Source organism: Sturnira hondurensis, unplaced genomic scaffold, assembly GCF_014824575.4.
Source record: "Sturnira hondurensis isolate 20B ecotype Veracruz unplaced genomic scaffold, ASM1482457v3 Scaffold0002638, whole genome shotgun sequence".
Classification (NCBI taxonomy): Eukaryota; Metazoa; Chordata; class Mammalia; order Chiroptera; family Phyllostomidae; genus Sturnira; species Sturnira hondurensis.
This window is the reverse complement of record NW_028075269.1, coordinates 1723610-1743066: the sequence shown is the minus strand read 5'-3', so window position 1 is coordinate 1743066 and position 19457 is coordinate 1723610. Positions and strand designations below refer to the sequence as shown.

The 19457-nt window shown below is 53.3% G+C and overlaps 1 protein-coding gene across 1 annotated transcript in view; it reads right to left on the bottom strand.

Moving 5' to 3' along the window:
* SLC6A5 (solute carrier family 6 member 5) overlaps positions 1 to 19457 on the bottom strand; it is a 70684-nt gene that overhangs the window by 31035 nt on the left and 20192 nt on the right. The window contains exons 2-11 of the mRNA XM_037040541.1: positions 16053 to 16200; positions 15119 to 15464; positions 14218 to 14393; positions 13925 to 14075; positions 13517 to 13689; positions 12676 to 12745; positions 11054 to 11587; positions 8367 to 8505; positions 5623 to 5754; positions 5099 to 5272 (exon numbers count right to left, since the gene is read on the bottom strand). Of these exons, the coding sequence (XP_036896436.1) occupies positions 5099 to 5272; positions 5623 to 5754; positions 8367 to 8505; positions 11054 to 11587; positions 12676 to 12745; positions 13517 to 13689; positions 13925 to 14075; positions 14218 to 14393; positions 15119 to 15464; positions 16053 to 16200 (2043 nt within the window). The remainder of the gene's footprint in view (positions 1 to 5098; positions 5273 to 5622; positions 5755 to 8366; positions 8506 to 11053; positions 11588 to 12675; positions 12746 to 13516; positions 13690 to 13924; positions 14076 to 14217; positions 14394 to 15118; positions 15465 to 16052; positions 16201 to 19457) is intronic.

The window sequence follows — 19457 nt, the reverse complement described above, 5'->3', positions numbered from 1 at the left end:
TTAAAACAACAATTAGAAGAATCCCTTTCCCCTGATGAGTGAGTTCTGTAGGCCTGAATCTTTCAACAGCGGCGCTCCTGACCTTTTGGACGGGAGAACGCTCTGTTGCCAGGGCCGCCCTGTGCGTTGCAGGGTATCCAGCAGCAGCCCTGGCCTCTGTCCCCCAGATGCCAGGGGCATCTGTCCCCAGCTCAGACAACCAGAAACGTCTACCAACATTGCCAACCATCTCCTGCAAAATCTCCTGGGGTTGAGAATCCTCTTTTAGAATCTGCTTTTAGAATCCTCAAAATACCTTCTTACTCCCTATTTTCTCCTTTAGTCTAACGAGGATTCCGAACCAGTATCAAATATTTCCTGAGGAAGCATTTGTTTCCCCCAACAGTGACCTGAATGAAGACGCTTAAACACCTTCCACATCCCGTTTCTGTCACTCACTAATCACGTTAGTTAGTTCTTGCTCTCCTGCCTAAGAGTACATCCATCCCCTTAAGTGGAAGAGATGGCTAACACTCAACTGCCAACTCGCTTCCAAAGCTGCCCCCCGGGAAGCGTGCGGGCAGCCTCCCTAGACAGTGTCTCGGGATCACTGCTGCCGCGGCGGTACAAGGTCACAGCGCTCCTGCGGCACTGCAGCAGGGCTCCCTGCGCCTCCAGCCACCTGCAATATCTCTTCCCACCACCGGGCGGCAGGAGCGCGCTTTCCCGCCTTCAGGTCGGCCAGCGGCCCAGTCATCAGAGAGCTCCGCGGCCCAGCAACCCTGAACAAAGAACGGCGATAATGATCATTCTAAATTGGAAGCTGTCTGAATGGGATTCTCTTTACTCGGGCAATTATTAATAAATGAAAGCACATAAAAGGCTAGGGAGACAAGGAGTCATTTAATTAAAGTTCTAATGAAAATTAAGCCATTCCAGAAATAGAAATGGTATTTACATGGTTCCCATTTTAAATGATCCAGCTAGCTCCTCATTTCACAGGACGGCCGCTGGTCTCACTTGGCAGGGCATGGATTAGCCAGCCGTTCTCCATTACAGATACCTGGTGGTTGCGCCCCCTGAGGAAGTCTTTCTTACAAAATACACTTTAGAGATGTGTGGCGGACTTAGCTTCTACCCATGGGCTGGGTAGCGGGGCTTGAGGGGGAGTGGGGTGTGGAGGTGGGCAGTGCTGTCCTCTGGGGCTGGCGTGGGTCTCTGTCATCTGGATGGTGAGGTGGGTCTCTGGGGCCGTGTGTGTCCCTAGCAGTGCAGAGAGGCCCCTGGAGTAAATACCTCCGCATTATGACTGAAGGTCATAAGGGGCGATCTACCCCCTCTCCGGGAACTAGCTGCCTGCTATCACACGGGCAGGTTACAGGGTCGTGAGGGGGAAGGAGACCTTAGAAGGTTATTTGTGGGGCAGTGCACTAGGGGAAGGAGTTGTCACATTTTCTCTCTCCGAATGGCCATTGGGAGAGAGCCTGGGACACCCATCATCTGGACCCCTGACTTGTCCATCAGAGCAGTGGGGCCAGAAAGCCAACTGTCTGGGCAGGACAGACCACCACCACCTTTGCTAAGTCACTCAGGACCCCAAAGGACCAAAACTGCTTCTGTGAGGGAGAACTTGGCCCCAGTAAGGGGACACACTCCTATATAGGTGACATAGGGTAGAAGAGATTGGAGGTGGGGCCTGCACACACACACACACACACACAAAAACCCTCACTTTTTAACAAGCAAATGAAAAAACTTAAAGCACCAGCTAAGAAGGAGATAAGATCTGCCCAGTCTGTGCACACCTCCCAGGGAACCATCAGAGTGAAAAACGTCCATTGTCTCTCCCTGCTCAGAGCTTGCTTAGTTTTTCTGGTTTGTGCCAGTCCACTAGCAGCTTAGCTGTGTAATGTCTTGCCTCCGCCTCTAATGTTCCCTGGATGCTGTGAGCCAGACTGGGAACTCGGAAAACCCAGGGGTACGTCCCCTGCCCCCCCGCAGCCAGGTCTAGTCTACCTGCTCAGCCTGCTTAAAACAAAATTAAAAACCCAACTTTTATATATGACTATAAAATCATCCTCTTTCTCTGTGTCCTTGATAGATCATGTAGAAAATAAAGAATGTCCCCAAACCTGCCTGTTAACATTTTGTGTATCACCTTCCTATACGTTTTCTATCCATGCACATATTGTTAACAAAAGTAAAAGTATCCTATACCCCTGTGTCCTGTTTTTATGTTTAACATAATACAGTGAGGATTTCCCCCTGTTTTATAAATATTCATTATCAATGAGTGTAGAGAACTTCATCACATGGACGCACTAGGATTTATTGTGACAATGGAATCATTCGCTGCTCACTGGAATTTCTGTCACGTGATTCAGTGTCTCTCCTGTTTCCCAGGACTGGGGATGTGGTGGCAAGGAACAACCTCACACAGTCCTTCACCGTGTCTCTGGGTCCCCCCTAGGGAAGTCCCCAGAAGTGGAATTGCTAAGTCAAACTACTGTCCAGACAAGCTTCCTTCTTACCCCACAGAACCTCAGCTACCAAGAGTGAGGGAGCACCTGGACTGACGTCACTGCGGGGCTGACGGGGTAGGACCTGCTGGACCAAGGATGCTTCGGGGTCATGAGCAGAGGATCGGGGTCATGGGACCCAGACCCCAGTGCTGGTTGTACCTCGTGACATACAGCCAGGCACTTCCACACTCTGAGCCTCTGAGTCCACTCTCTTACCTGTGAAGTAGTGACCATGTCATCTGCCCCTTGGAACTCATAGGGCTCTTCCTAGGAACACCAGAGACATCATTTAAGAGGCTACTTTGTAGACTGGGGAGCAGTGAGCATGGCAGTTAGGACCAGAGCCTTGGGAGAGAGGCAAACTTGGGTTCAAATCCCAGGTCTACCACAGAGCTAGCTCTGAGCTTGAGCTCCAGTTTTCTTTCACGTGGAGAGTAGAAATAATATTGAGAGCCATGTGTTGGTTTCTTGTCCATGTTAATATCGGTAACAAGAGTAAAAGGGTTTAACAGGGTGCTTGGCGTGCAGTAAGCGATGCTAGCTGTTGTTACGGTGTTAAGGTGCTGCACAAATACGAGTGCATGTTGTCAGCAGGGGAGAATGGTGTTTCTGAACTGTCATCCCTCCTGGAGGACACGCCAGGCACTGATCACTGTGGCCTGCATAGTCCCCGAGGGAAGCCCCCAGTGATGCTCCCATAGAGACTGAGTCAAGGCAACAGCCCCCCTTCAGCAGGCCCTCCCCAGAAACATGACGCCCCTCCCAGGCACCATCTGGAAAGGACCAGATGGGCTCCAGGATGGCCTGGAGAGGTTTCTCCCCTGCAGACCCCACATCCCGGAAAACGCACTGTGCCCTAACATGGCAACCATGACGAGGGGGCCTTTCTGGCAGCTGATTCTGGGTGTAAACCTGTGAACAGCTGCCATGTGGGCTTCTCTCAGACAGCACGTGGGCAGAGGTGACCTCTGGGATGTGGGCAAAGCGAAAGCTACTGCCCCCTCCCCTTGGGTGTACCTCGAGGACGCCGACAACACAGGTTCCCAGGCTCCGTCCCCAGGTCGTTCAAATTGATTGGTCTGGCGTGGACACCAGGGACGGTTCCACGCGTTAGTTCCCCAGGTGATTCTAATGTGTGGCAGGCCGGGTCGAAACCCCTGCTCTCACTAAGAATATGTCAGCAGGGAGATGACAGAGATGACACTGAGACCCAGAGAGTATAAGGGACACTTACTCCTGGTCATACTAGTAAGTGAGCTGCACACCTGGGAACCTGGGCATGTCACCCCCCCCATTCCTGAGCACTTCCAGGTGCACAGGGCGTGGCTTAATGGGCACGCGTCTCAGGGTTTAGCTCCTCTTCAGTTGTGTTCCAAGCCTCTCCAGGTGGAGCTCGGTCACGGTGTGTATGTACATGGCCGTGTGTGTAAAAATACCCCAGCGTGAGTGACTGTCTGCCTTCAGGTAGGTGCATCTGTCTGGGGTGTGCGAGGGAAGGATGCACCTTCCCTCTTAGCACCCGCCAAGGGTTAAAGAGTGTCCTGCTCTGTGTGGCAAAAGGGCTGGCTTGGGGGCCAGGCCTCAGAAAAGCCACTCACATGGAGATTCCAGGGTCCTGACCTCAGCACAGGTGCCCGTTAAAGGAAACGACAGCTCATGGTGGGAAGCAGGAGAAACTGCTTATTTCTGGAGCCCGATAAAGTGACCAGAGCCTTCAAAGGTGAGTGATACTATTGGCACCTCCTATTTGTAGAGTTTTCTACTTTTCCAGCTGTTTTCATAGCCTCTCATTCCTTTTCTCCTCCTAGCAGCCCCACGAGGCCAGTAGGAGGAAGCACATTGTTACGGTTTCCGTTTTTCAGGTGAGGAAATCTCAGGCTCCGAGAAGAGAAGTTACCTGACACAGGCCCGTGCCCACTCAGGGGCTGAGATGGTCTATGGACCAATGAGCCTTGCTGACAAGTGTGCCTGTGCCTCCTCCCTCTCACTCTCTTGCTCTTGACCCAAGAAGCCGACAGCCTCCCCCAGTCCCAAGCCACAGTGGATCTCAGGTCTGAAACAGCCCCAGGACGCTCCCTGTCTCCCCAGGTGACCTCCTCTGCTCTGCTGCTACTCGGTGCACATTTCCATGGAGGTCTTCAGTGAAGCGTCTGTTCTCACGTCTCCCTCGGGCACTGAGCGGCATTTTGAGATGCGTGGCCCCAGGACCACGGGTACCGCTCTCCTAGACTCTAGGGCCGAGTTGCTCTTCGAAGAGCAATTGCACCATGCTCACCAGTCACCTGGGGACCTTGCTGAAATGCAAATTTTCTGTCCCTGCCCCCAAATCTAACAAATCAGACTCTCTGGGGGGCCTGTACATCTGCACTTTTAACAGCCACTCCAACCATTCCTGAGCAAACAAAAATTGCATTAGCATTTTCTGGGACATGAGCTCCTTCAGTATTAGAATTAAGTATATTTGGTATTTTTCTAAAAATCTCTGTAGCCCCAGCCCTTAGCATAGGGCCTGGCAGACATAATATGGGCTCAATCCATCTTTATTTCATGAATGAACGAATGAGTACCTCACCTCATGGAGGTATATCCAAACTTACCTAATAAAAGTTTGGTTTTATCTTTGCATTCTGGCGTGTTCCAAGGGTTGTTGCAGGAGCCCCAGGGCAGCACAGACACAAAGGAGGCAAACAGGTAGAAAAGTGTGTAGCAAATAATCACATTGTAGTATATGGCTATTAGGACGGAGATGATCAGCATGGCGATGCCGCAGCCTGTGGAAACAGCATTTCAGGGGTTCGTTTCGTCCCCAGTCCTATGGAACTCTTACAGTCGGGCCAGTGGGGACCTAGGTCCTGCCTCTCTCTGCCAGATGGACACAGTAGGGGGGGAGTGTCCTCTGTGATTACCAAGGACATCGAGGCCTTCTGCCAGGGATGGAACGATGCCAGAAGTGACCTTGGGCCATCCAGAGGGCCCCAGAGGTGGAGGTGATCAAGTAAAGAAGGAAAGAGTGAGTTCTGCTGATCACAAAAGCCGGGCTCCCTCCCGGGGGGGCCATGTGGTACCAGAGAGAGAGAGAGCAGGGCAGGGCTGAAGAGGCCAAGGCACAGGGTGGACTCACCTTGCAGGGCTGGGATGGCCTTCCACACGGACACTGGGCCCTGGCTGGCAAACTGGCCCAGTGACACCTCTAAGAAGAAGATGGGCAGCCCAGCCAGAGCCAGCATCATCAGGTAGGGGATGAGGAAAGCACCTTGGAGAGAGAGAGCGGCGCGTGAGAGCTCTGGGAGGCCACGGCGGGGCGCGGGCCCCCTCGCACCCCCTCTTGGGAGAACGGGCTCCCTCCCCTTGGCCAGGAGACTTCTGGTGGTCCAGCTCAGCTGCAGGCACCCAGGGACATTTGAGAGCCCTCCTCTAAAAAAACACAAGGGCCCCTGCACACACACTCCTTTTTTCAGTTCCCCACTGGGTAAGCTGCTAGGGTGGTGCGTGCTGGTTTGGTTTGAGTCTGTTCTGCTTCTCGTGGAAGTACTTCAGGGTCCCCAAATGAAGCCCTTCTAGTATTCCAGGAATCCATGCCTTTGACTCATTGCTGGAGCCAGAGTGGGTGAAATCTCACCATCTCACTAAAGCCCCCGGCCTCCAAGGATTTAACGTCTGCTAAGCTAGACTTTGGGAGCCCCCTTCACACATAACCTGAGTTTACCTGCACGCATTCTGCTAGCTGGGGCTGGCCCTGCTCTGTCAGGCGGGTGGCCAGTACCCACTCCCCCCCACCACCACAGGCAACACACACTTCTCAACTTCCCTCTCCATCCAAGAAATCCCTTCCATTCTCCAAGGTCAGCTCAAATGCTTCCTCCTCTAATAAGTCTCCCTCGAGTCTCCTTCCACAGTACCTGTCCCAGGCACTGAGCACTTGACAATATTTATGTGGGTATCTTATCTGGACTCCAGGCTTCTTTCCCTTCAAGGATGCTGTGAGGTTGTTTTGAAGGCTTGGGGAATAGCTGTGACCTTTGAAAAGGGTCAGACCAGGAAGTGCTGTTGCAGGGGTCAGACCAGTTCCAGGGCCAGAGATGACAGAGCCCAGAACACTGTGCCCAACAGAAGGAAAGCTGGTCTTCCCCAACTTCCTGCCGGAAGAAAAGACCTTCCGGTCAGAGGGGTTTCCTAGAGGCTGTCCAGGCCAGGAAGGCCAAGCTGCAGCCCCGAGCTGCTGAGGAGTAACGTTAAAGGGCCTTCTTTGTCCTCTCCTGACAGGGTTTTTGAGAAAGACGTGGTTTGTTCAGTCTTCTGCTCCTGGGAAGGAGGAGGACAGCTCTCCAACCCGAGCACTGAGGGCTTGGGGGGGGGCGCCGGGGGCCACAGTGCAGAACGGTCAGACTCTCCCTCCCAAGGCCTGCAGGCCCTGAGATCCAGGAAGCACTGGGAGCATAAGCAGCCCGCACTTTGCAGATCGGGACGGCTAGCAAAGCACCAGCATGCTCGCCCGCCAAACTCACTCCACCAGTGCTCCCTGGCCACCTGATCCGGCATACCCACCCCTTCCCGTCACCGAAAGCTTTATTATAGCGCCTTCCTCCCACTTCCTGCTTCCTGGTCCGGGGACCCCCTGTGAAAACCAAGCTGAAACCCAGCTGTGGCACCTAGATTTGGGGGTCAGCGCACAGCCTTCGGTTTCCAGGGCACCCTGATTGCAAGTGCTCCTGGATCCTCATAAGTACTTGTCACCTTGTCCTGATTTGCAAGTGGGAGGGAGGGACATTAGCATTTCTTCCCTTTTCATTGTCCTGTGCTGCAGCACTTTCCACCCTCCACTGTATCACATTCTGCCTGGAGCCCACCCAAGAGACAAACAAACAAACAATAACAACAACAAAAACAGGACAAAACTTTAGCTGCCTAACATGATGGGGTGAGGGGCACATTTCTGGTCTCTTTGGTCCAGTTGAACAGCTGCGGTGGGGGCTCCAGGCAAAGATTCCTGTTCCCAGAGGGCGACTTGTCAACCAACATGGGGGCAGCTGCTGACCCTGCAGCACCTCAAGGTCCAAAGGGCAAGCAGAGAGGGTTCGGTCGTGCCAAGTCTGCTTTTCACGGGCACAGAAGCGGCGCCATAGACCCTAGAAGCCTGGCAGCTGGTGCTTGCTGCCTGGCCTCCCTCACCATTTCAGAAATGGTTTTCCTTCAAAAAAAGCATTTCCTCCAGCCCCCAGTTAGGGCAAATGAAATGAAACCCACTTTTGCTAAATGATTTTGCTAGTCAAAATATGTCCTGCTTGTGCCCAAGAGGACGCATGTGCGGGGGCACTTCTGAGAGGCTTTTGACAGCACAGCCCCCAGCCCCTCTCTGCTCACACCTGGTTCTCCTGCAGCTAGAGCTCAGCACCACCCAGAGCGCCCATTCCCAGGTCTTCTGTGTAGGCTGGGATTTCCAAGTCATAACCTTAAAACATACTTAATTCGGGGTCCAGGACCACACAAAGTACTGGCTGCAAAGTCACTCGGGTGCATGAAGTATGCTGCTCCCTGAATACTTGTCAGATTAGAGTTTGACCTGCATCGATGCCCACTTGACTCAGGACCCAGCCCCCCCACAACAGAGCCAGGCGGGGATCATGAGGGCCCACCTCTTCCCTGAACTCCATCTCCAGGTAAAAGCCTTCTGGATTTAGTGCCCAACAGTTGTGGCAGCTCCTGCCCTCTGGCTTCGCACTGGTGCCCACGGGGGATGGGGTTGGAGTGGGAGGAGGTGGTCCTGAGCTACTCCTCCAGGCCCATCTAGAGGCTCTAGGTCCCTCCCCTCAACCTCCAAGTGCCCACCCTGCAGCACCACAGGCGGAAAGACTGGAAAAGCCATACCTCCCCCGTTCTGGAAGGCCAGGTAGGGAAACCTCCAGACATTGCCCAGCCCCACCGCATATCCCACCATGGACAGGATGAAGTCCAGTTTGCTGGACCAGTTCCCTCGGGCCTTATTCTCATCCCCTTGCTCGTCCTCCTGGGGGCGGAAAAGCACATTGTGGGATAACAGCCCCAGTTGGTCAGCAAGCAGGTCCCATTCCAACCCTCCGCCCTGCTGAGGGTCCTTCCCAGCAAGCAGGCTCCCACTTTTCAACCGAGGATGCATCCGCAGGCAGAACCCCAGTTCCGAAGAGAGAATGCATCTACAAGCAAGACCCTCACCCCTCCACTCTGCACTGAGAGTCGTTCAGCAAGCAGGCTCCCAACTCTGATCCAAGGTCTATTTTAAACAGCCCCCTGTTCCCCTCTTGCCTAAATCCTGCAGTCAGGGCACACCAGCAAGCAGCTTCCCCCAAATCTTGAACCAGTCAGTTAATTGCAAGCAGGTCCCTTGATCCCCAAACCCGACCAAGAGTTCATTAGGCAAGCAGGCCCCCAACATCATGCCTAGAGATCACAGCAAGCAGGTCCCTAACCAACCCCTCCCTCCCCAAGCCCCTCAAAGCACCCCTTCCTCAGCACTTTCTCCCTCTGGAGTCTGTGCTAAGGCCAGAAAGAGCTGCAATGCCTGAAGCCAGCCAGAGCCCCTGCCTTGCCTGGGGGAGGGGCATTTTCAGCACTGGGGTAAGGGAGACGGGCAGGAGGGAGGTGTGAGGGTTGAACAGGAGGGATAATAGAGAAGGCAGATATGGTAAGAGACATGGCAGCTAATACTTTAAATTCTGGTTTAAATTTTACTATTAACCAACCAACTGGATAACCACCACAAACCATTAGCTCCCCCTGAGCCTCTGTGTCCCCCTCTGTAAAAGGAGAGGCTTAGAATAACTGTCCCCTGAGGCACATTCCAGCTCCAGCAGTGTAGGGACCTTTGGGGCTCACTTCTGCAAGCTCGCACTAAGATGCTCTCTTGGGGCAATACGGTTCTAGAATGCCTCGATACTAACCAGGAAAGGCTCGGAGTAGAGCCACCTCAAGTAAAACCATGCTCAGGACACGGTCCATCCCACTGAGCTTCTAGGGACCCACAGAGCCTCCAGGGACCCGAGTCACTGCACAGCTTTCAGCTCCGCAGTCACCTTCGACCCCCTATTCTAGCACCCTGGTTTTCTTGCACACTGTCCTACAGCCCATGGCGGACAGAAAAGCAGCTGTCGGGGGAGGAGGTCTTGGGGAGAAAGGAGGAGGGCCAAGGTACGTGTCAGAAAGGCAACGACAGAAAGATGGGCAGCGCTGAACACAGCCAAGGAAAGGGCTTGATCTATACTGCACATCGTTAGCATCTTCCTACACTCCTCCCCACACATTCCACCTCCAGCCCCACCCCCACCCTCCAATTCCTCCAGAGCTAGAAGGGTGGGAGTTCCAGCTGCTTTTGCCGCAGTGCGGAGGTCAAACAAGACATGTGACACAAAACTCCGTCTCCACCTGGGGTCACACTGTTGGGCACTTGCTGTCAGAGGCAGTTAATAGACACAGACAGACACACCAGAAGCGAACCCCCCAATCAAGGGCGAGTGGGAAAGGCAAGGTGTGTATTCACTTCTTATTGTTCTAACAGCCGAGCTCCTGCTGCATGGTCCCCCTCGAGTGTGTGCGTGTGCGTGTGAACACTAGAGTGATTACCAACGGAAGGGCTATATAAACCTGAAATCTCGGACAGGTGGATGTTCTGGTTCAGGCACCCACCACTGCGTATATGCCTAACCCTTGCGCCCAGGAAGAACAGTGGAAAGGCAGGCAACGGGAAGGGAAGAGGTGAAGTGGGCGAAACAGGACAGAGGAAAGAAGAGACCAGAGGGGAGAGCGAGACTGGAGGACACTGGAAGAAGACAGAAGCCTGGGTGGGAGAGGGGCCACCGATAGTCTGTTGCTCATCCCTCACCCAGGACTGGGATGTGCTCTGTGGGTGGTTCATGCCTCTGGTTGGGCACAGAGGAGCAAAGGCAGGGGTGGTTCCACGTCTGTGGAGCCTGAAGCTCATACAGTTGAGAGAGGTCCTCTTGAAGGAGAAACAAACGTCCAGAACTGAGATGACAAATTTAGGTTTTGAAGGGCCCTGAAGTCCACGCTTCAGGAGCAGGCTCATGTGGACCCACCTCTCATCAAATGAGTTCTCATGAGGTAAAGGGTAACTCCCAGGTCCCATTTAAAGCTACAGGACTTAAAACTATCATTTCATCGGGGGTTTCCTCTGCATGTTTCTTCATTTTTAATGAAGAAAAATTAAAGATCCAGTTACTGGCAAGAGGGGCAGTCGGGTCTGCATAAAGGGGTAGGAATCTATCCGCCTCAACTGCTCAATCAGTCTGCACCTGGATTTCCGCTACCATTGAGGCTGGGAAGGGCTACCTAGTGGCAGCTCCTGAGGTCGCGACCCCCTGGCAGGGTCACTACAGCCCTCGGGCCCTGAAATGGAGACCCCAGCGCAGTGCGAGCTTCCGAAGCCCCAAAGCTGCCTCCCGCATCCATTACCTGGCATTGCCAACCAGTCACCCCATCAGCACACGTGCACCCGCCACGGCCTGCTCGCCTCGCGCGCCTGTGGAGCAGGAGGCGGCGCGGGCCAAGCGCAACCTGCTTACCTGGGCGGCAGCGGTGGCCATGCTGCCCGGTAGCACAGACGTGATTCCATCCGTGCCCAGCACCACGGTGCTCTGGCTCATATTCACCCAGCCCACGGCCTGGGTGTTGTTCCGTTCCAGGGTGCCCTTGCCCACACTCACGTCCGCATCCCCCTCCGGGCCGCGCAGGGTCGGAATCTTACAATGCAGCGCGTTGCGGGGCCCGGCGCCCCCAGGAAGGGCAGCCTGAGAGCCACGAGTCTCGCTCAAGTCCCGCAGAGCTGCCGAGGCCGCTGGCGGCCGCGGGCTACTGAGTTTGCAAGCCCCCAATCCCTGGCGCTCGGCCTCACAGACTCGCGCGTCGGAGGACTGGAAAGTCTGGGCGCCGGTGGAAGCGGACCTGGGCACGTGTGGTGGCAGCGCGGCGGAGGCCGCCGGGAGCTCCTGCTCCGGGCTCGTCCTGGGCGCGCACGAGCCATCGTGGTGGCCGGGCGCCACGGGCGCCTCCAGGCTGTTGGCTGGTTGTTTATTCATTTCCCTGGGAGCACCGCAATCCTGCAGATACAACGTGAAATTCGTGCAAAAAAAAAATCAAGGCAGGTTTGAAATGACCTGTATCTACATATAGAAAACGTTCACAACTCGGGGCCAGACACAATATCTATGGAACAAATTGAAATCTGGAATTTTTTTCCTTTTCCAATAAAAACTGCATCAGTATTTTTCAATTTGCCCGTCTGGTCAATAACCACATGACATAAGGAAGCTAATATTCCCCACTCTGATGGAGGCAAACTAAGACAAGAGGCAGAAACCTTGGCTTTTTTTTTTTTTTTTGAGTGATAAAGGGGAGGGCAGAAATAGCCCTACAGCCTCGAGCTCCCCGCCCACTTTGGATTTCACATCACGACTGTAGGGTACCCGTGTCCCCATCACCACTGTAGAAAGATTCTTTAATTTTCCGCCCCATTTCCTTTGTCATTCAACAATGCACATTGCCTTTTTTTCTTCCCATAAGCGACAGACAAGCTGCGGCCACAAAGCTGCTGCCCAGGCACCTGCGAACATTTCAGGCCCAGTCCACTATGTGAGTCCCGGTGCCCCCAAACCCCTCCCGCCCGTCAGCCAGGTAGCAAGGGCGGGGATGAGGACCTCAGCCAAAATGACAACGACGGCCCAACAACAATAAAGCAGACTTAAAGTATCCGATAGTAACCAGGTTTGTCACCTTACACAACCTACATTCACTCCCAGATTCCCGAATATATAAAAGAATGAGCGAAGTCCCCTTCTCCCCGTCCTGCCCCCACCCCCGCCTACCCCCTCCCGCAGCCAACCCAGAATAACTATTCACAGACGACCGATGTCCTTCATGGCCCTACACTTGCTTGGGGACCCAAAACTCAGGGCTCATTGTCATTTGCTTTCTCCCATTTGAGATTCAAATTTAAAGAATTGCCGGAATTTTCCCTCCGCCTTCTAACCCGTGGTGTGATCTGTCAAGGATTTCTAAATATTAGCACCAATAATTACTATTGTACTGTGAGAAAAATCTTATTTTCGCCTCAACCGCACATTGTCACTGAGCCTTCTCTCCCAAGTGCACATAACAGAACTCCTTAATTTGCACCGGCACTGAATACCTTGACTCCAGCCAGAATTCTGATCTCAATAGCTTCTAGGACCCAGAGCGACCAACCTCGGTACCGGCACCTGGTTTCAGAACCAAGGACAGCGCCCAGAACCCCGCTGCTTGGCGACCCGGCCAACTTCTCAAGCCCCGCAGCCTCGGAAACCTCTTTCCAGTCTCAGGTGATGTTCATAAGTGCAAATACCACGGCGACTGTGAAAACTCTCCCCCCTCCTTCCAAAATATATAGACCATCTCAAAAAGAAGTATCCAAAACGAATCTGTCCTTCCTAACCCCGCGGCCCCCTGTCTTAAAAGAACAAAAGCAAACACTCACCATGTCTGACACGGGCAGAACGGGTAGAGAGTGAAACCAGCGATTGCCAAGACTGGTTTTGGCTCCAGCAAGAGAGGCGCTTTCTATATCTCCTTGGGAAAGGCCAGGTTTGCGTCAGTGCAAGGCAAGGTGCCCTTCGTTTGACATTTTCTTGATAATACAAGTTTGATAAATCATTACCCCCATGTATTCGAGTTTTAAAGGGACAACAGCCGAGAGTACGCTGGCCCGTTGTCACTGCGGAGGGAGGGGGCTGCGTGTTCGGCGTGACTCATGTGGGTCTGATTACTAAACCGAAGCGGTGGGAGGAAACGACAGAAGTTTGCCTCTCCCTAATTAAGGGAAACATGGGAGGGGACACGTCCCACTGCACCCCAGGCGAGCCGAAGAGCCGACTGGGCTGCCGCGGTGGGCGCAGGGGTACGAGTTAAATCACCTTCGTGTTTCCGTCTTTCTCTCCCACTAGATCCCGGAGCCGCTTCTCCAAATCTGCAGGCGGCAGATTCCACAGTGTTACCCCGACAAGGATCGAGGGTCTGTCCGCACGTCCCACCGCGGCTCTGCAATGGCCGCTGCACACAGGTGCTGCTTCTCTCCCGCTGCGCCCACCAGCGCGTGTGCGGCTCTCGGATCCGCACAGCCCTGCCCTTCCGGGCGACGGACTGGTGTTTCAGGGGGCCTGGGGTTTTGCTCCAAAAGAAAAAAAAAGTGGTCTAGCATGTTCATTCCCATTTTATCTCTCTTACTACAAGAGAAATTCCTGGGTGACATTATGAATGTCCTCACGGTACTTGTTAAGCCGCTCTGGAAGTATTTTAGAGAACTGAAAAGGAAATGATCTCCAAAGCCGATCTGGTTCTCAGGTCACTTTCAGAGTCAGAGGGGAGTCATCTCTTTTCTCTTAGCCCTCTCAATAAAAACCCACCACAGCCAGGCCTGCCTTGGTAGGTGCGAGGTCATAGAGACCCTCCAGACCTCGCTCCCCAGCAACCCGGCGGCAGGCCCCGCTGCGGGAGGAAGTGCTGCGGGGCTTCGCGGGGTGGGGGGTGTCGGTGGCGATAAAAAGATGGTCTTTACTTTTGGCACAAAAGGAAAACACCTTTACGAAGAAGGCGTAGTTTGGAGATCAGAACGGGGATACATAAGTAAACCGCTCCTCTTCCCTCTTCCTGGAGGGTCTGGCTCAGGTAAGCCCTGGCCTCGGCAATGGGGCGCTACGGGGAAGCGCTTTGTCCCTTCCCTTCTGCCCGCAGGGCGAACCACCACCGCCGCAGGGTCAGCAGGCCGATGCTGGGGCAGCAGGTTGCGGTGAGAGCCCGGGGCACAGAGAAGGGCTCTGCCGCCTTCGAATTGCTCCGGAGCGCTCGGATTCCTCCGTCCCGCCGCCAGGCCCCCTGAGCGGAGAGGAGAGGGGACCCAAGGTCCGCACTGTTACTGAAGGAGGGTAAGGTCCCTGAAGGGACCTTCCCTGAGCGCTTCGGGCCGCGTTTAATTGTAGTTTTGATGTAACGTTTACTAAGCTCTCAGCATTGAACACTGTGCAACGGCTTTTTAGGAATTATCACATTTGGCCTTGACAACAACCTTTGAGAAACTCCCTGTTGTAAAGCAGGGGAAACTGAGGGTCATAAATTCTCCTTCGAACCTGGAAGATCCCCCCCCACCCCGCCCACAGGGCCGGGCGGGCGTGGAGGGGGCATCTCCCTTTCCCTGGAGGCACGCTCCAAGGGAAACCAGGCACCCGAAGGAGAAAGGGCCGAGTGTGCGGTGGGCTCCGGCTGGAGGACAGTCAGGAGAGCAGGCGGGACAGAAGCCCTGGGGCGAGCGCGCTTTGGTTTTGGTGGGCGCTGGGAAACACCCGGGACTCTGAAAGCCACGGCGAAAACCGAGTGGTGGTGGGGCTGGGAGTGGGGGCCTGTCGGGGCTTCATTCAAAACAGACCCAAGTTTCCACGGAGCCAAACCAGGAGGCGAGAACTGGAAGGAGCTGCCCAGCAGCCCCCGGCTTCCGCGCCACAAGGTGCACCCCTGGGTCTGCACCTCCCTCCACGGGCCCTGGGCCAACTTTCACCGGGGAAAGTCACGACTACCGAAGGCTCCGGCCGGTTTCCTCAATTTGCATTTGAGCCACTCCCGAGAAGTGCTGTGTAAGAACGGGGCTTCCACCTCGAGTCGATGTCTGGGGCGTGCAGACGCCCCGGCAGTCGCTGGCGCAGGGAGAACGCCCCCAGCTGCGGCTCAGGGTGGAGTGACGCCAGTGCCCGCTCAGTCCCTGGCCTGACGTTCAGCCCCAGGGCCCTCCCCAGCCCAGTGCGCACTCGGGCTCCTGCGAGGGGCCTGCCCCACGCTACGCCCGTCAGAGGGGCTGACGCAGGAGAAACGCCGCCGCCTGCGGTGCTGGGGGGCGGGCTTCTGCAGAGGCGCTGCTCCTGCTCCCTACCTCTCCCGACTCCCAGCCGCAAGATTCTAGAAAGGAGGGGCCTCGTGGAGAGCGGAGGGGGGTCTGGAGCCAGCAGGCCTAGAATGGTCGGACTCTAGTGCGGGGCCGGGCGGGGCGAGAGGGCGGCCAGGGGCGGCTCATCGGGCGGTGCAGACCTGTGTGTAGGTGCTGGGCAGTGCCAAGGGTAGAGCCTCAGTATTAAAGAAAAGAATTGGAATAGTAGGCGCAAGTCCTCCTGGGGCGGACTCCCGCCCCTGCCCTCCACGGCCGCCTGGGTAGAGTGATAATCGCGCCACCGAGAAGGCCGTAAATCCGCATCCATCAGGACGCAGCCATTCGGTCGGAATTAGCCAGTCACTAGGACCTTAATTACTTTGTCAAAGATGAAAAATAGTAATTGATTTTGCCCTCGAACATTTTTTTACCCCCTCCCCTTTGCAAATAAGCAAATAAATAGCTTTATTTGAAAACCCAGGTCTACCCCGCAGTACAGGAGGGGGAGGGGGTGGTTTACTGAAAAACAAGCCAACAGTGGCAGCCCAGGCACCGCCAAGTCCGTGCTCGGACTGGAGAGGAGACCCGTAACAGAGGCCGGGAGCAGGAGCGGGCCTGACCTTCGCACTAGGAACTGAGACACCGGGGAGAAGTAAACGCATTTCACCAACGCCTGCTCTGGTGTTAGCTGGTACTCGCCTCTTCTCCCGCTCAGGGCAGTAGGGGAGAAGGATCTGCCAGGCCGGGTGGACAGGCGAAGACACTTGCCTAAGGTCGGGGAACAGAGCCAGGATTTGTGCCCAGTTCTGCGTCCAACGCATCCCACCCCCCACAGCAGACAGAATGGGCGCCCGAGTCGGTGCTCAGACAGTGCGGTGTGGGCGCCTTGGACGCCTCAACCCCCCACAGCTGATGGACGCAGGGCGCAGCGTGGGTTTCAGGTGACGCTGCCAAGAAGCCGTGCACTATTTTTGTCCCGCTTGCCTACCACTGCCCGGCTCCGCTGCAGCGTTTCCGACTGAGGAAGTGGGTCTGCAGACAGACTACACCACCTCCCAGCTCTGTGACCTTGGGGGACATTCTGAATCTGTAAAATGAGGATAATAAGAATACAAACCTATCCCAAGGGTTGAGGATTAAATGGGAGCGTGCCCACAAAGTGCCCAGGCTCAGGCTGGGTGCCTGGTATGCTTCCCGTGGGCTATGGTTATCGCTCATGGAGAATAATCTGCTCGAAGTCCCTCAGGTTTAGCAAATAAATCAGCTCTTTCTCTTTAGTCCAGAAGGTGTGGGATGGGGAGACATGCACAGACCAGAAAGCCTCATTAGACAGCAGACAGTCACTGTGTAACATTCCCCTTCTCCTTCAGTGTTTTGGCCGTGCAATAATCAGGTATGTGTTTTCATTAAAAGAAAATTGGGAACATCCTGAAAAAATGCTCAAACCCAGAGCTACTATGAGTGGGTTCTGTTTTCTTTAGATCAAAGTAAACCTCAACATGAACGACGAACAACCGAAGCTTACAGCTTGGTAATCAATCAGCTGCATCGTCCTGTTCTCATCTGGACCCTGGTGTCAGGGAGACAGGAACTGATCAGGACAAGCTTCCCTCACCATAGCGTTTCAGGAGAGTTCATACTTGGAAATCAGCAGCTCAGCTCAGTACCTACTCTGTGTTAAAAAAAAAAAACAAAAAAAAACACATAGTTCCAAAACCCAGGGACTGAGACAGGCAGGACGTGTGTTCCTGAGTCAGCATTAGTGATGACTCTCACTTCACTGCAGTAAAACACAGGGCAGTGGGTGCAGGCGCAGAAGCAGAGAAGTGTGGAAGAAGCTACAAAGGACATTCAAGGTCACCTAGAGTCCCACAGGCCAGCTTTAGGAGTGCGGAAACAGAGGTCCATGGAGGAAAAGTGAGTCTGCAAGGCCACTTGCAAGTTAGGAACAATCTAGCAGCACCTCTTATTTAAAAAAAGAGGGAGAGCCCTGGCTGGTGTAGCTCAGTGGATTGAGCGTGGGCTTGTGAAGCAAAGGGTCACTGGTCCCATTCCCAGTCAGGGCACATGCCTGGGTTGCAGGCCAGGTCCCCAGTGAGGGACACATGAGAGGCAACCACACACTGATGTTTCTTTCCCACTCTTTCTCCTTCCTTTCCCCTCTCTCTAAAAATAAATAAATAAAATATTTTTAGAAATAAAAATAAAAAGGAGGGAGAAAAAGGCATTACACCACTTTCCTCCTCAAATCCCACTTTTAGGAATCTATCCCAAAGAAACAACAGCACAGCACAGGAATGTTTATTATGGTGTAGTTGGTAAATGAAAGTCTTGGGGAAAATGTCCATATTAGGTTAATATTATAGCTAAATCATGGGATGATTTACATCTGTTAAGAAGAATAATTTGGAGCCATACATTTGGCTTGGACAGATTTTCATGAAGTACTGAGTAAGAAAAGCCAGGTGTATCAAAGTGTGTACAATACATTCCACTGAGTGTGTGTCCGTGTGTATGGTGTCAGAGGCAGATCTAGCAAGGAGTGGAGGCACACATATCAGATAGTGCCTTGGATTACTGGTGGGCAGTGTGGGCATTGATGTGGGTGGGAGGAGGGGAGAGGGAAGGGAAGAGGATGAAAAAAAAAGACAAGAAAAAGAGAGGAAAAACTTGTACTTAAACAAATAATTGGATTTGTCATATTTATAAATTTGTGTAAAGTATAAATGAAAAGAAAAAATTCAGCCCCAGAACCTACTACTTTAATTAATGAGGATAGTCACCAAACGGGGTAGTTTAATTAGGAAGTATTGCAGCCTCCATCTATTTTGCTGTCTTTCTCTGAAGAGTAGAACTCGGAAAAAAAATTAGTTAATTAAGGATCCAAGCTACCACTGTTTGGCTACCAGTCCTTTCTGAAGTCCTGGTGTTTCTGTCTCCCACCTCTGTGGGTGGCGCGGGCCTAATAGAGACGTTTCGAGTCTTAAAACTGTGATCATGCTTTGCTCCCTCCACTTCCACCCTTGATATAAATGTTCGACTATAAAATAAACTAAAACTAGGCCAAACTGAAAATTTCTGATTTCTAACTTTTCCATAATAACAATATTGGGGCTTTTCTAGCAAACAACACCCTCTCCTCTGCTCTTTTTTCTTCTCGTTCTTTAGGTAGGCCTGCTTTGCTTTCCTTTCCCTCCCACTAAATTGGGGTTTCTGGTTGTGACTAAAGGAGATGCCGTGTACGAGAGCGTCCAGCACAGTGTTCGGCACAGAGTAAGCGCTCCCGCCCCCTTGAGACGGCAGTGGGCGCTCATGGGTTTGAAAGGCACTAGTTCCCTGAAATAGCAACACTGTTACTACCATGGAAAGCGTGACACCACTCCCAGAGACCAACAAAACGACTCCTTCCTCTAGGTATTGATGTTACCGGATTTGGTGGCCAAGTTTCAGTCTCTTCATCTTTTTTTGATGAGAGAGATGAGCTTTGCCTGGTGTCTTTTCCTGTGTGTGTGTCTTTCTGAACAATGCCAGCCGCAGCCGTGATTCCAGGCCTTCGCATTGGCAGTACCCTAACTGAACTGTACACGTGCCGCCCCAAATGCCTCTCCTCTCAGAGGCTGTTTATGAATAGAGTTAATAGCTCCATTCTCTGTGCTTCTTTAGCACCCGGAGCATTTCTGTGTATGTCTTCTTCTAATAGAAGCACTAGCCTCCTGTGGCTACTTACACTTAAATTCATTAAAATTAAGTGTAAAGTTCCGTTCTTCAGTCATACCAACTACATTCTTAGTGCCCAACAGCTGCGTGCACTGGACAGAGCAGGGAACATTTCCTTCGCTGCAGGACATGCTCCTGGCGGTGCGCTAAATCATGAGCCTTCAAAGGCAGAAGAGCTTGTGTTTTTTTAAAAAAGTCTCTATTTCTACTTGAACTGACTTACAGTAGACCCTCAGTGTTTTTGAATGAGTGGCCTAAACATCATAGATTAGCCTCTTTATTTTTTTATTCGTCACCTATTGCCTTCT